The sequence below is a fragment of the Neophocaena asiaeorientalis genome, unplaced genomic scaffold, assembly GCF_003031525.2.
Source record: "Neophocaena asiaeorientalis asiaeorientalis breed wild unplaced genomic scaffold, Neophocaena_asiaeorientalis_V1.1 scaffold134, whole genome shotgun sequence".
NCBI lineage: Eukaryota > Metazoa > Chordata > Mammalia > Artiodactyla > Phocoenidae > Neophocaena > Neophocaena asiaeorientalis.
In genome coordinates this window covers 12,186,655-12,202,305 of record NW_020185339.1, presented here as the reverse complement: position 1 = coordinate 12,202,305, position 15,651 = coordinate 12,186,655, and the positions used below count along the sequence as shown (strand labels likewise).

Genomic DNA, 15,651 nt, shown 5'->3' with positions numbered 1-15,651 from the left:
TTATTTGTTCACCCTAATTCTGCCCCATTTCATGCTTTGGAAGAAAGTCACTTCTTTTACTGCAAAAATGGTGTTGGGTGCAAGGCTCTGATTTCTTTGTGGCCACAGAATATGAACAGTGTGTATGGCCAGGCCAGAGAGGATTCAGATATACTGCCCTTCCAGAAATGTCAGATAGCACATGTCACCTTAGCCCCATCAAACAAAAAAATCAGTGTCTTCTCGGACGCTCTGCAGAAAAGCACATAGCTTTGTCAGCTGAGGGTAAACTCAGGTTAGAAGAGAAAAAACTATATATTTTTTCACCTTCGCTACTGGGAGGGTGTGTTGAAAAAAACCCCTCCAGATGCCCAGGAGAGAGATTTGGTTTTTAACATGTTAAAATTGTGACCTTTTGTGACTATTAACTCACACATACAAAGAGCAACAAGCCTTTCCTGCTGCACCGCCCAGAGCGTATCCGGTCTAATCAGTAGACAGAAGAAATGCTGCAGCGGTGACTCACTTCTGGGCTAACAATGGAACTTACGCTCCTTGGCTTTTTATTATTTTTGAATCTGGAATTCTTTTGGTAAAGTTTGGTACAGTAAATTTAGAACAAAAGTTGTGGACGTTAATGTGCCTCATGGGTCTGATAGCTTGGGCATGAGTCAAACCAGGCTAACGTCTGGGGCTGAACTTGGGGTGTCTCAGACAGACATCTTCCCTGTGTCTATATACCATGTCATTTCAAGGACGAAGAACTTAAACATTTTGATTGTTTCTGACCGGGTGTTTTGAATATAGATACTTTTTTCTACAAAGTATGTGTAGGGCATAAAAGCCAACACAAGTCAAATGATAATTCAATGCACTAGCATACCTTGAGTTCCATTTTTGTTTTTCCTGAAAACTAGCCAATCTTCTTCTGAACACCCAGGTTAACACTCAGTTGACTCCTAGCTGAGAAGAAGGAAAAGGTCGTCCTGACAACCACTTGGAAGATTCGGTTGGCATTATCTGTTTTACGAGAGGACGTCTTGTTATGGTCTCAAGAACTGTGATGTCAAGTAAATCCAAACCGATTTCTAAGCTTTACCTTCAAGTGTTCTGAAAATAAGTAAACCAAAATGTTCAATCCCTGATCTTCAAATGAGATCGTTGAAATTCACTAATTAAGGGGAATCTCTGGGATTAGTTGGGATTGCAGAAGGATATGGCTAAATGTAAGATAAAGGTTGGTAAAAATTATACCAAGAGGTGAAAATTTTAGCTTTGGAATTATTTTAACCTAGTTTTGCTAATATGGACACATATTAGCCTAGGAAACTGGTGGCATACGTATTCCTCTTCTTAGGTTGTTATAGTTAAAAAAAAAATCGTCAAACTGAAGTGATTAATCAAAACATTTAAACAATGATATGACGCACACTGGAAGCATTTCTCTATCCTGTCTGGGAAGCCACAAGTAAGGTCTTTGGATGTCATTCCAATTTAAGGCCTCCAAGGTAAGGATGTACAAAGACAACTGCAGATTTCACTACTGACTCTCAAAAGGGTGGATTAGACAGATTGTTTCCTGTTTCTGGGGAAGGAAAAAAAAGAGGGAAAGCGGAGAAAAAAAAAGCCTTTGGGATCACAAATTATTTTATGTGTTTCACTTCCCAAATTCTGTTTTCAAGTTCTTCCAGAGTTCAGAGGTGTCGAGTGGGATGAAAAGAAATACAGTGAGGAAAAGATTGCCTGAGGTCAACCTACAATGGAACACGTTCTTTGCCTCCCTGCCTAGACGTCTTCTGGTGTCCCTACCTTGCTCCTTAGTCATTCTCCATATGCATGTGAGGCAGTCTCTGAGTATCCTGGGCCATTTTATTATTATGGATTATTATTATTACTTTTAAAGGGACAAGTGCATCTCTCAGACTCAGTGTGTAAATGACCTTCATCACTATCTCACACCATGAAAACAGTATACACAAGCCTAAATGAATCTCTTGTAGCAGGCGCTAAATATGATGAAAGTGTTGGTTTAGCTTTAATAGCAACTGGAATTCTTAATTAGGTGGTATCGTCACAATAATTTAGCGATATTTAAGATGAGAAGATTTAAGCAAGCTGTGGAAGGGCTAAATAATAAAACAGGATTCATTTATAAGCATTATGGGATTCAAAGTATAACCATCAGGCTGGGGTCCATGAAATATTTTACTCTTGAAAAGGGGTCCTCAGACCAGATGAGGTTGGAGGCTTCTGATATGCACCACTTCTCTTTCTCCACATGTAGACACAGAGGCTTAGAGTGACAAGTGGTCACACTGGAAATTAGGGTCAGAGCCAGGATTAGCACCAACATCCTTGACATCTGGTCCAGGAATCTCTGGCATCTCTTTCTCTAGTGGCTGCCTGCTTCCCACTCCCACCAGCCAGTGCTCTGTCCCAATTGCCTGCTACTACCTTCGTCTTTTAATTAAAAATGAATATCATAGCAACGAAGGAATGATCCACGAACACACTTCTAAATAAAACACCTGTGGGTGCCCTGCACTGAATCTGAACTCCTATTTGGAAAAAAGAAATCCCATTTTAGTTCAAAATATGCTCAAAAGTATTATTAATAGGAGAATCGCAGGCTCATGAATCTGCAGTGAGAACTGTAGTATCTATTAATAGAAGTTGCCTGAAAGCCAATAAAAATAATGTCTTGCCAGAGAGTGAGGAATCCAGTAAATGGTTCTGTCATTGTTGTTACACTGGAAACATCCATTCAGCATAACACACTCATCTCTAAACCAGACCATCTGAATTTATTGCTAAAATGCAGACTTGTGATGAGTACAAATTGCCGGTTTCTGTTATGTTGAATAACAATGATCAAGCATTGTAATTTTTTCTTTCTTTCTTTCTCTCTCTCTCTCTTTTTTTTTTTTGATAAGGTCTTTGATCCTACTCAGTGCTCAAACTGTTGATTGATCAATCATGGAAGCCATTTCCAGTACCAAAACCACTTTCTTTTTCTTTGCTGTGAGCCAGGCTCTGGACTTCTCAGAGGAGGCAGATAAAAGTGGTGGGGGGTAAACTATAAAAAAGATGCAATGTGCAGCCTTGGATCACTAGTGGGCAGAGGCCATTGCTAAGGAGGGTATGGGAGGATAGGAAAAATTCTATGGAGCTTGGACCCTGCAGAGTACAAACTATTAGCCCTCTGATATATTGGCTCTGTCTTTTGTAGCCCTTATTGTGTTCAGCTGGATGCTTCCAATTAGTCCCACCCTTTCCTTTCCCCTTTTTAATGGTCTCCACCCAGGCTCAAATTCCTATGCCATCTCTAGTCTTCTCTTCGCCACCAAACTTCTTGAAAGAATAGCTTATATTTATTATCTTACAACTTCTTTCCCTCCCTTTTAGATAGTGTCCGAGGAAAGTTTTGTGTGGTCAAATAAATGTGAAACAGTCCTTCAAGGAAGTGTAATAGATTTCCATGCTGGGGGACACTTCAGATCCTTTAATGCTTTAATACTTCTTGTGAATATCCAAGTGGAGAGGGGTTCTAAGAAATATAGCATATAGCTTTTTCTCAAAATTAATTGAGAAGCTTTTAAATTTTATTTTATTATTATTTTTTTTTGCCTGAGTACAGGCTAAGAGAGTCTGACACTTAGCGGGTTCTCATAGTGTAATTAATCGTTAAAATGTGCCCTGAGAAACACAGTCTGGAAAAGTCTGTCAAGGAATCCAATTTGCTCTACCCAGGCGCCTGATGCATGTTCAGCAGTAGATGTTTAGTAAATGTTTGTTGAATGAATGACCATATGCATGATTCAGGAGAACTGCTCTGAGCAGAGATCGTGGGTGACTGTTCCACAGGACACAGAATTCACACCCATCTACAAACATCCATCCTAAAACATCCCCCAACAGGGTCGACTGCATGGACCCGACATGCTCAGTCACGCCAGCCCCATCTCCCTGTGCTGAGAAGGACCCCGTATTGGCTTCATGCTTTGCTGTTGCCACCTTGAAAGAGTTAATCATTTTTTAAAATGGGGCTCCACATTTTCATTTTGCACTGGGCCCTGCAAATCAGGTAGCGGTTTTGCAGCTCTTCTGCCCTCACCTCCCCAGTGCCCAGAGCTGTCTATCAGTCTCAATGGCAGGGCCTCTTCTGGAGCCCTCTCTTCAATTCCTCTTCATCAAGACCTCAGTTCTGAATGTCTTCCCGATGTGTGGAGTTACACACTCTCTAGCTAACATACCCTCTAGCTAACATACCCTAACTGGAAAAGGATAGATCACCCTGTTTAAAGTGTTAATAGCCAGGAAGACATAAGGTATCACTCTCACCTCTCAACTGTACGTTCAAGAAACTTGAAAAAGGAATGACTCTTTAAACCAAAGCCTGGCTCTCTAATAGTAGTCTTTTAAACATTCACTACACACAGATATTTTAGGCACCCTCCATAGTTAGATATTTTGGGATGAGGCAAATTCTCCATGTTCCTCAAGTTATATTTTTCAGGCAACTGCTGACAATATCACTTTATCCATGAAACAGCTCTCCTTCATATTAACCATTGTTTTAAAAATTATAGTGTCATTGCATTTTTTTATCAGCAAAGAATGATCAGAGAGCTAAGTTTTTGTCTAGCAATTCTTCAATAAACATATTCCAAAAGATTGTTTACTTTTATCAAAAACAGTCATACCTTTTGAGTTAGAAATCAGAAGTCCCAGATGCCAAAGAGGTCTATTTCACCAGTTTTCTTAGCTAGGTGACATTGGGCAAGTTACTTGCTATCTTGAATTCTTTGTTTCCTTATTTTAAAAAAGTGAGGCCAAGGCATATCTCTTTTCTGACTCTTGGGTTCATTTTGGGAGTTAAATGAGGCATGTGCTTTGAAGACCATGGTGTAGCGACCATCATTAAATAAACCTCTGCTGTCAACAGTGCATCTCGGAACGTTTTGAAGACAAAATTGAAGGCAAGGACCGCCACAGAGACCAGGATTGGGTGCAAGGTTTGAAGAACTGATGAATAACGATAAGCTGCAAGAGCAGAAGGACAGGCATTTGGATTTTCTGAGGCCACTTTTCCCTTTACCAATATGAGTTAAAGCCATGGTCGACAGCAGCAGTCACCTACAGGCTGGAATTCTGAAAGTGAAGTATGACAAGAAAAGAATGAAAAAATGAAGCAAGATGCAAGAAGGATGGAAAGAAGTCGGATGGAGACAAAGAAAGGAGGGTGTTTTCTGTTTTGCTTTTTATAATAACTAAGGAAGTGCACAACAGAAGGAAGAGACAAGAAAAAGAAAATCTGTTAATCGTGTGAAGGAAGGAAGGCAAAGGCAAGACTTTTCAAGGAAAGTTTCAAGGAGACGATCTGCTTCATAAACAACAGAAGCAGCGGCTCAGAATTTATATAGAAGGGATCTTGATGAATAAATCAGTTAGAATGATATCAAGACACATATTGGCAGTAATTCAGATCCAGGGGGTAGGGAACCCATAGGCTTTAGATCAGCAGAGAAGTTGAATATGTTTTGAAAATCCTATCAGGAGTAAAAAGACAAGCCTTGTGGGAGACCTTGGTGGTGATGGAAGGCCAAGGCTAAAAATTTCTGCCCATTTGCTTTAGGAAGGAAGGAGCCGATAGAGGAGGCATTGTGATATGGTTTAAAAAATGTATTTGTGATTCTCTTCAAAGCTAGAGAACAATTTGGTAGACTTGACAGAGTAACGTGACCGGGAAGTGGAAACCAAGGTGGAGGTCAGGCTATAGAAGCCGGTGGGGGAGGAGGGAGATGGGAGGGCGAATAGACAAGATCTAAGAGTAACAAGAGCCCAAACAACGAGCAAACCAAGCCCCCCCTTTTTTTCAGGGTGTTGTTCCAAATAGGGTCAGAACAGGTGTTGGACATCAACTTGGAGTCCGTTTAGATCTATGTATTTGGCATTCATGGAGCTCTGGCTCTAGCTAATAGGAAAGTGGGTTCACGGACATGAACTGGAGTGCCTGGGGGATATGTGGGTCCCATGCAGGAGCCTTGTTTACAGAAGCACAAAGCAGAAGAGATCAAGGTCACCGCAGGAGCAACTCCAGACTGACTGGGTACTGTCCCTCACTCTCTGACATAGGTCCCCTCTTCTTGGTGAAGGTAGGTCGCGGAGTCTGAAGTGAAGCAAATGGATCCTGTTCCAGTTGGGGTGGGCAGTAGTGTATGGAAGGCAAGGGGGTTTCAGGAAACCAAGACAGCAATTATAAGAGGAGGGGGAGAGAGAATTGAAGCTGATCTTCTTATGCACAAAAAGTAGACATTTTTGGAAGTAGTTACATGAGGGCTATGGAAAGGCAGAAGTGGGGAGGGGGGTAGAGAGAGGGTAAGAAACCTAGACTAAATGTTCTACTCAGTACTCCACAGGTATAATCTCCTCTTAATGTTACTGCAACCCTGTGGCGTATATATTATTAGTTCCAATTTATAGATACATGTTCAGGTTCTTGCTATATTTATTGATAATAACTGTGGCTAACCTTGGTTGCATGCTTAAGTGCCAGCCACTTTACAGATGATCTCTTAATCCTTATAACAACATAAGAAGTAGATACTATTATTACTTCCATTTTCCAGATGAGAAAATCAAGGCATGGAGAAGTCTTATAATTTGCCCAAGGCCACACAACCAGGAAATGGTGGGAGCCAGGATGCAAAGCCAGGTAATAGATTTCCAGAGTCCATAATCTTAATCATCAAGGTAAACAGCTTCTAATAAGCCAAAGTTAAGAGAAAAATAGAGGGAAGATACACTGACAAAGACTTCGAAATTACTATTTAAAAGGAAACAAAGAACGATAGTGATGGGGAGGGAAAACCTCATCTGGAAAGGAGATTTGAATGTTTAGTTTTTAGAGACTGGAGAAACTTCACTGATGATCTTAATAATAATGAAGATGATAGTAACGAAGTGAACATTTACTGAAAGGCTTCCTGTGTGCCAGACTCTGTTCTGAGTGCTTTATATATATTTTCTCGTTGAATTTTCCGAACAATTCTTTTGTCTCTATTGAAATTCTAGGACCTAGTACATAGTAGGGGCTCAACAAATATTTATTGCATGACTTAAAAATGTGACTTTTGTAGTTTTAGGAAACTCGGTCACAGGGCTAAATTCCAGGAGGCTCAGGTCCTGTGACTCTTGTTTTATTACCTCAGAGCGTTTATCTCTGTCTGAAATTGTCCTGTTTATTTCTGTGCTGTTTATTATCTCTTCTCTTCTCTCTGTTAGCATCTAAACTCTAGGAGAGCAGAGCCACACTCATCTCCTTTAAGTACGTGCAGCATCCAGAAAAATGCCTTGCGTTTAGGAGATGACTCATAAATGTTCGCCGTGCGAATGAAAGAAGAGAAACCATAGCTCAGCTCTCAGAACAACTCTTCATCCACGATAGCACAGCAAACTGCAGAGCAGGGAGGTCCACTGCTCATGTTCCCGCACAGCATCTTCCTCTCTGTGCCTGCTCTCGATGAGCACCTGTGCACGTTCTCGGTCACTGACTCAACTGTTCATTTCCCCAGGCTTAGTTGTGGAGCAAGGAAGAAAAGAAATTACTTGTTTGTTCTGTTTTCAGTGCATAAACAGACATCATCACAAAGGTGATCAAACCATCTATACATAAACGTGACTCTTCCAACTCACACCCATTAGGATGGCCACTCCAAAAAACAAAACTAAACAAACAGAAGTTGGAACCCCTGTACACCGTTGGTGGCACTGTAAAGGGTGCAGCTGCTGTGGCAACCAATATGGTATTCCTTGAAAAGTTTAAAATATTACCATATGGTGCAGCCATCTCATTTCTGGGTATATACTCCAAAGAATCTCAAATAGCTATTTGTACATCCATGTCCATAGCAGCATTATTCACAGCAGCCAAAAGGTGGCAGCAACCCAAGTGTCCATTGACACATGAATGGATAAACCAAATACGGTATATACGTACAATGGAATATTATTTAGCCTTAAAAAGGAAGGAAATTCTGACACGTGTACAGTATGGATGAATCTTGAAGATATTATGCTAAGTGAAAGAAGCCAGTAACAAAAGGACAAATACTGCATGATTCCACTTACATGAGGCACCTAGAGTAGCCAAACTCATAGAGTGAGAAGGTGAATAGTGGTTGACAAGAAATGGGTACTTGTTGTTTAATGGGTACAGAGCTTTTCAAGATGAAAAGAGTTCTGGATTAGGTTGCAGGACAATGTGAATGTACTTAACACTCTTAAGTGCACTCTTAAAAATGGTTAAGATGGTAAATTTTGTTATCTGCATTTTGTGCAATTAAAAAAGGAACAGTGGGAAAAAAGCCGATTCTTGGTATTATGACATATGCCTCATTTTTAAGGATCAAGATCCTAAAGTGAATGATTCACTTAAGTCACATGAAAATGCAAAGTCCCTATGGAGGAACAGAGGTGTGAGATTAAGAAGGAACAGCTACCACCATAAACAACCTGCATCAAAGACAAGGAAAGGTTAAGCATAAGCTCTTGGCTTTGGACTCCTGAGGGTCAGTGTTGCAAATAACAGTTTCTTTGATGGCTTTTTAATGTAATGTACATTCCTAAGCATTTTACACAAATCTCTACAGAGAGTTAGGACTTCAGAGCCTGTGGTGTTGACAAAGTCAGGCTGATCGGATTAGGTTGTGACGATGACGCTGCTCTGAAGTGTCTCTCACCCTCTGCCCCCCGACACTCACCTGTCCACACGCAGCTGGCAGACGATGCTCAGCGCGTCCACAACTCCTTCTTCTCTCAACTGTCGACAGCCGATGGATGTAGCAATAAAACACCCCGTCCTGCCTATCCCTGCACTGAGAAGAAAAGGTAACGCATTAAAAGGTGCAGGAAAAATAGCAAAGGTAAAATATATTCTTTTAAAAAGGTACTTTTAAAATTGGAAACAATTGCGATTAATAGTAGTAATTACAGCAGCAACAGCTCTCATGTACTGAGTGTACAAACCCGGCCCTGTGCTGAGTGCTTTAATGGCAATTCTTCCCTTTAGGTCTAAGCAGTAGGATGAATGGAGTGGAGGGAGGTAGTAGTGGGGGAGAGAATAGCGAAAAAGGTACTAGTTGTTCTACAAAGAAGAATTAAGGCCTGAAATTAGGTAAGGTATGGGCAGTAGCAAGGAGGGGAAAGACTTATACACATCATAAATGTGAGTGTGGAGGAGTGGAGCTGAACGGTGAGAAAAGCAAGAAGTCCAAGGTGACTCGCCTGGAGGACTGGAAGAATGGCAGCGTTTGTCGAGAGGAAGGGGGAATTCTGGAATGAGGGCTGATTCGAGGGAGAGAGTGGGGACTTTGGTCTTGGATATACTGATGTGGAAGATGCTAGTGAATAACTGAAGATTCAATTCAGTTAAGGAGAGAGGATGTGGCTAGAAGCACATATTTCCAAGTTTTTTTTTTTTTTTTTTTAATCAAGGTAACAGTTAAACAGACATACTACCTGTCATGGAAGGTTTACTCATGAATCTCCTTCAGACGGTAAGTCATCAACTTAACAAACAAGCTTTCTCTCTCGCTCTCTCTCTCAGCAATTTCAACCACAAATGTAAATTTCTCTCAGATCTCCACTTAAATTCCCCAAGTTTCTCCTAAACTCTAGATTGGCATTCCACCTCCTAGCTGGCACTCTTGCTGTTGCTTTTTTACACTTGCTGCATTTCAATGTATCTAAATTCAGTGTATCTAAAACAGAATTAATTATCTTTTTCCTCAATGGCATTACCAGGCAGCCACCAGTTTTCCAGCCTAGAAATCTTGGAGCTATTTTCAACATCTCCCCCTCTCTCAACTCCCACATCCAATCTGTTACCAATTCTTATATTTTCCACCTCTGCGGAGCTGTTGTGATCCATGCTTTCCTTTCTATAAACTGTGCTCACGTTTTTGAAATCTTACTTTATGATTAGCAATGATCTCATTATGGTTTCCAAGGCTCAAGACTCTTCCTGGGCTAATTCATGATATACACAGCTGCTAGGTTCATCTTTCTAAAACAGGGACCGGATCATATTACTCGCTACTCAAAAACTGTAGATGGCTCCCAACGGTCACAGCACAATGTCTAAGCACCCTTCCATGGTATTCAGGCCCTTACATAATATGACTGTCACGAACTTTCAAGCTTTTTGCTGTCAACTTTGCACCCCTTGCGTCACTGTTTTCATTTGAATCATTGCAAAAAACTCCTATTTTCTAATTTTTCTTTTTGTGTTAATGGATATTTCTCCAATCGGAAATGCCCTCCCTCCTGCCTTTTAAAACCACAAACATTGGACCTCTTTTCAAGATCCTGTTCAACATTATTCCAACTTTTAGAGGCTTTTTCAATCCTCATGGTTTGAATGAATAATTCCCCTCTTGGCACTCAAATAGCACTATTTCTCCTACATGGCACTTACTTCCTGTTGAATGTGGGTGCAGAGGAATTCAGATGAGGAGTGAGTCCCTTTTAGTTGACGTGTCTATGGAGAGTTTGTCTCAATAAAGAGACAGGACTTGAACTATACCCTGTGAATGGCAGGCATTTTGGTTATCATGAAGGAGAGAGAATGTTCCATGGATGAGAATGGTAAAAGGAAAGAACTGCCGCAGAACACAGTGACAATGAGTAGGCTAGTCTGGCTTAAAGAGAAAGTTACATTAGAGGAACAGTGGGAAATAAGACTGGGAATGTACAGTGGGGCCTATAAAGGATCTTAAATGGAAAGCTAAAAGGTTTGGACATCATCCGGTAAAAGAATGGTAGTCTTTTTTCTTCCTTTTTTTTTTTTTTAGAATTTGTTGAAAACAATGAGTTTTCACTCCCAGAAAATTCACCTAACTTCATGTATTCAAATCTGTTCAAGTCATTTCAAGTTCACTGGCCCTCATAGCTAAGCCACAGATCCGAGGTTGAGAACTTTTGCTCTAGGGAATGGGAAGCCTTTGAGAAGTGCTGAGCATAGACTCCACGTGATGAAAGAGGGTTTTAGGCGTCTCATCCAAGAGGAGTGCACAGAATAGGCTGTAGTAGGGGTGGAGCATGGGGAAGTGGGGTGTGTATGTGCAATTAGCCGACTTCTTCTAAAATACATGGGTGAGGTCATAAGGGCCTGAACTTGGGTGGTTGGGCAGGAAGTGATGATTATGGGAGAAGCTTTGAAGGGAAAGCCAATCTGGTGACTGATTAGATATAGAGGCTGGAATTGAGAGAAGGGCCAAAGATAACTGTCAACATTTGATGTTGAGTGCCTGGAAAAAAGATGGTCTCATTCTTAGAAATAGCAATCAGAAGGGGAGCTGGTTTCACAGGGGAAATGGTAAGTTCATTTTAGATATCCTGACTGTTTTATGATTTTGGGTGGGGGACACTTCCAGCCCTAAAGTATGGCCAGTTAGGTATTTTTCTTCAGCCCCAAGCTAAGTTTAGGATGAGGCCTAATGTTAGAAACTAGACAATGACACTTTGGATAAATAGACATATAGTAAATTTTACCCTTAATTAAACCACAAAGGTTCAAAAGAAGGCTAAAATTATAATCTAAAATAATATATTTTATTTCTTAACAATATCAAAAACTATCTTACAAGACTTAGGAGAGTCAATAAAGTAACACCAATTATTTGGAGAAAGTATGGAGAATAGATGGCCAGTTATATAAATAACCTTAAAATACATGCTTTAGTTTGGGCACACTAATGGGAAAACAGGGGGAAGAGGTAAAATTTAAAGGAGAAGACCTTTAAGCTAGACGTTAGGGAAGGGAACCACTGAGGACATCTGTCACTGTGTCGGCCCAGCCTCCAGTACCGCATGTTCTGGTAACAGCACTTTGTTCTCCTTTTGGCGAATTACCACTTGCCCACTTCCCATTTCATAAATTTATTTCCATCTGTTTTTCATAAGGTAACTTTTAGAATAGCTGACTGGTTTTCACCAAATTTGACATAATAATAAATGTTATCAAGATACAATCCTAGTAAAGTCCAGGGGCCATCTTGAAACAACAAAAGGCTGTTGATAATTAAAAAACCATATATCATTCCTAGCATACGTGAGACTGATGAGACTAATTGAGTCCATCTACGTTTCAAGGTAGAGGACTGAGTGAATAAGTTCCCCTGTTCCCTGAGCTATTAATTAGAAGTGATATTTTCTCCCCTGTGTGACTGTTTGCTGAAAATACGCTAATGATGTCACTTCATTTCTGTTAAGTATCGTCTCGGTCAAGCCACAAGTATGAGGAAGTTAATCATTTTCAATACATATTTAATTTATCAGCCAAGTCAGAACCAGGAAGTAAAACCCAACTTCCACCTGCTCTATGACTTTACGAAGGACAGCTGCTTACGCAGAAAGGACAGCTCATCCCTTACCTGCAGTGGACAATCACAGGCCCTCGGCCCACGGAGGCAAGTCTGTCTTCTTCCACATCCAGCATGAGCTGTAGAAGGGGCTGGGCACTGGCTGGAGTCTTGTGATCGGGCCATGAGGTGTACCAGTAATGCTTCACGTGTTGCGTGTGACTTCCTTGCTGAAAATAGCAACAGCCACCAGATGCTTCATTGTCCTGTGGAACTAAAAGTCACCCAAACCACAATACTGAATGCCTTCTATCACTCCCATCTTGCTGGCAACTTATTTCTAGGCGGAAAAAAAATCTAGGAGATTTTTGAAGAATACTCTTTCACCCTGAGAAAACTTTACTGTAACTATGCTGATGCCAAAGTTTGACAGCCTTGCTCTGTTAAATGATAAATATGTATTTAGTACATATGTTTAAGATATATTTAATATAGAAAACATACATATGCTAAATATATGTTTGTAATTTGGTATAATAAACACAATGGATATTAGATGAAGATATAGCCAAGAAAGAATCAGGATATAGTGCGTTTCCTGCTCTTTGAACATTCCTGAGACGTTATTATAAACATATTGACCAGTATAAGAACGCTTAATTTTATAGTCAGTCTCTCTAATAATTCTACACTCATCCCAAATTCCAGTTTTTCACAGCAGTGAGGAATTCCTGTAGTAAAGGAGCGACAAGGGGGTCACTAGATTAGAAATGCTTTGAGTGAGGGTCCATGCACATCACGTCAAAACCCAGTGGGGGGCCTGGTGTGGACGAGGCACTTGAGAACACCGTGTTGAACAGGTCTCAGTAAGTGCCTCGCGGCTCTGCATCTACCCTCTTCCTCTCTGCGGTGATTCTGTCCCAGTAATGAGGCTCTAGATAGAACTGGAATCTTTGGGATGATTGCTCTCCAGAAGTAAAAACAATACCATGGCAACAGTCCTCAGCATCTGCTGCCCCAAATTTAAATAACTTTTCTATGACATAATGTGGTCCGGGAAAGTCCCCATAAATGACTGTGACTCCAGGTTTTGGGAGATCTCATCAACACTTCAGGCTTTTCTTGCCTCCCACAAGCGCAGATTTTCCCTTTCACAGTTTCCAGGCCTTACTTAAATCTGCTTAGACCAAAGGGACATTAAAAAAAGAAATCATGGTACAGTCTCTAGCACAAGCCTTTAGTTAAAGGCATTCAAAAGGTTAAATCAGAGACGTCATATTTATGCAGAGTAGAAGACCTGAGCCTCCCACTTAGTGAATTTCCTTAATTGCTGCTTATATTAATTTAATAATTCCACATACTTATAGTAGCCGATAACAAAGAAATACTTAAGGGAGTGATTATAATTTCTCCTTGATCTTGACATTATTTAATTTATTTAAATTGAGTCTGCAGTACTTATTAGGATAAATAATTTCAAAGTAGAAATGTAATCCTCCAACATCGCCTACTTTGTAGGTAGCTACAGCTCCACAGTTTTACCTTTAAGACAAGGTTTCGAACGGTGTAGTTATCACATTCATTTACATTGATAACCAGAACCTCGACTTTCCCATATATTCCTCTCTTTTCTGGCCAGTAAAGCACACATTTCTGGAGGAGGGGAAAGAAGAACAAATATTAAAGAAGCAAATACTAATGGTTTTCAATGGCCTTGGAGTATTTTTTATTCAAGCATCTGAAAATTTTCTATTTAGTTAATATAAAAAAATCAAGTATCAATTTTTACAGTTCTGTAAATGAGCTAAAACCACTGAACCATACATTTTAAATGGGTAAGCTTTATAGTATGTATAGTGTAGTATAAATTATATCTCAATGCTTTTAAATAAAATATCAATTTTTACATATGTCTGCCCAACACTATTAATCCCACACCAAAAAATAATTAAGGCAAAATTTTCCAAATCCCCATAGAGAAATTAAGGACTAATTAAGAACTGAATTAAGAATTAGGAAGCTAAGATCCAAATATTAGAGTTTATCCTGTGATGACTAGGATTAAAACGAATGTTTTCCCACAGTGATTGAGGCAAGTCACATTTCCTGCTTCATCAAAAAAAGTCTCTAATTAGAGTATCTGTAATGTGTTAGGTGCCACAGAATCCAGTTTCCCTTGTATGTAAAGCAGATGTAATGACCATTAATACACCTAAGGTATTATATTTCGCCTATGGGATCCATTGAAATAAATGTATAGCAAAATTATTTAAAAAATTTTTATGATGGATCCTCTTTGAAGGGTTTAATAGCAGTGACAATAATTATATGGCGAGCAAGAAAATATAATGTGGTGGTTAAGGTGCAAGCTTTGGAGTCAGAGAGCCTGGGGCCAAATTTTGGTGCTACCATTTATCTGTGAATCCATAAACAGGATATTTAATCTCTCTGGACTCAGTTTCCTCAAGAGTTAATACATGGAAAGCACTTAAGACAAAGCCAGGCATACAGTAGGCGTTAAAAACATGATGTTATTATTATTAATTATTGTTATTTTACAACTACTCAGTTATGGAATGGGTTTTTGATCTAAAGTGATTAGATTATTACTTAAATATGCATTAGATCATGCATTAAATATTATATTATTTTTATGATATCCAAGCTACATTATTTAAAAAACTACAAAATGAGACTCAAGCATACGTATAAGCTCATATTATTTATTATTTTGCCTTTTAAACAACTGCAAAAGAGCTATTAATTTCTTGCCACATATTTTAATGACTAAGAATGTGAAGTGTGAAAGTTGACATTTTATTTTCAGTGCCCAGGGAAGCAATTTAATTTTAGAAATATTGTTTAAATAGAATTCATGATTTTCTTTCAAACACACATGCATATTTACAGAGAAATTCTTTCACTTCTTGCCTTCAACAGGGACTTTGAGGTCCTCAGGACACTTCTTTCTTTACATCTATGTCAAAGGCACGTGACCAAACTTGAAAAAAATTAAGTACTTATAGATTTAAAAGAGTAGCAGCAAAAACATTACAGAATTACAGAACTAAAGGAAAAGACACATAAAGTATCAGAAACAGACCTCTGGGGCTCTATCATGCTAAGTACCAAGTACTCTATGTGATAAAGCCACAAGGAAGTCACTTCACCTAGTGGAATCAGTGTTTTTCATCCACTACAATAAAAACACATTTGCATCCTCTACGTTCTGGTCCTTTTCCAAACAAAGTAAATCATTTTCACCTCTATTTACACGCCACCCCACACCCAAGACTGTCAAGCAATCAGG

At 39.6% G+C, this 15,651-nt stretch overlaps 1 protein-coding gene across 3 annotated transcripts in view; it reads right to left on the bottom strand.

Moving 5' to 3' along the window:
* Positions 1-15,651, bottom strand: part of PTPRR (protein tyrosine phosphatase receptor type R) — a 101,926-nt gene that overhangs the window by 7,271 nt on the left and 79,004 nt on the right. Inside the window, exons 7-10 of one of the 3 annotated variants that reach the window (XM_024737140.1) lie at positions 13,884-13,994; positions 12,414-12,571; positions 8,742-8,855; positions 960-1,089 (exon numbers count right to left, since the gene is read on the bottom strand). In XM_024737140.1, coding sequence (XP_024592908.1) covers positions 1,068-1,089; positions 8,742-8,855; positions 12,414-12,571; positions 13,884-13,994 — 405 coding nt within the window. In that variant the 3' untranslated portion in view covers positions 960-1,067. Of the gene's footprint in view, positions 1-959; positions 1,090-8,741; positions 8,856-12,413; positions 12,572-13,883; positions 13,995-15,651 lie in introns of those variants that run through there. The other 2 variants (XM_024737139.1, XM_024737141.1) reach the window with 2 other exon arrangements.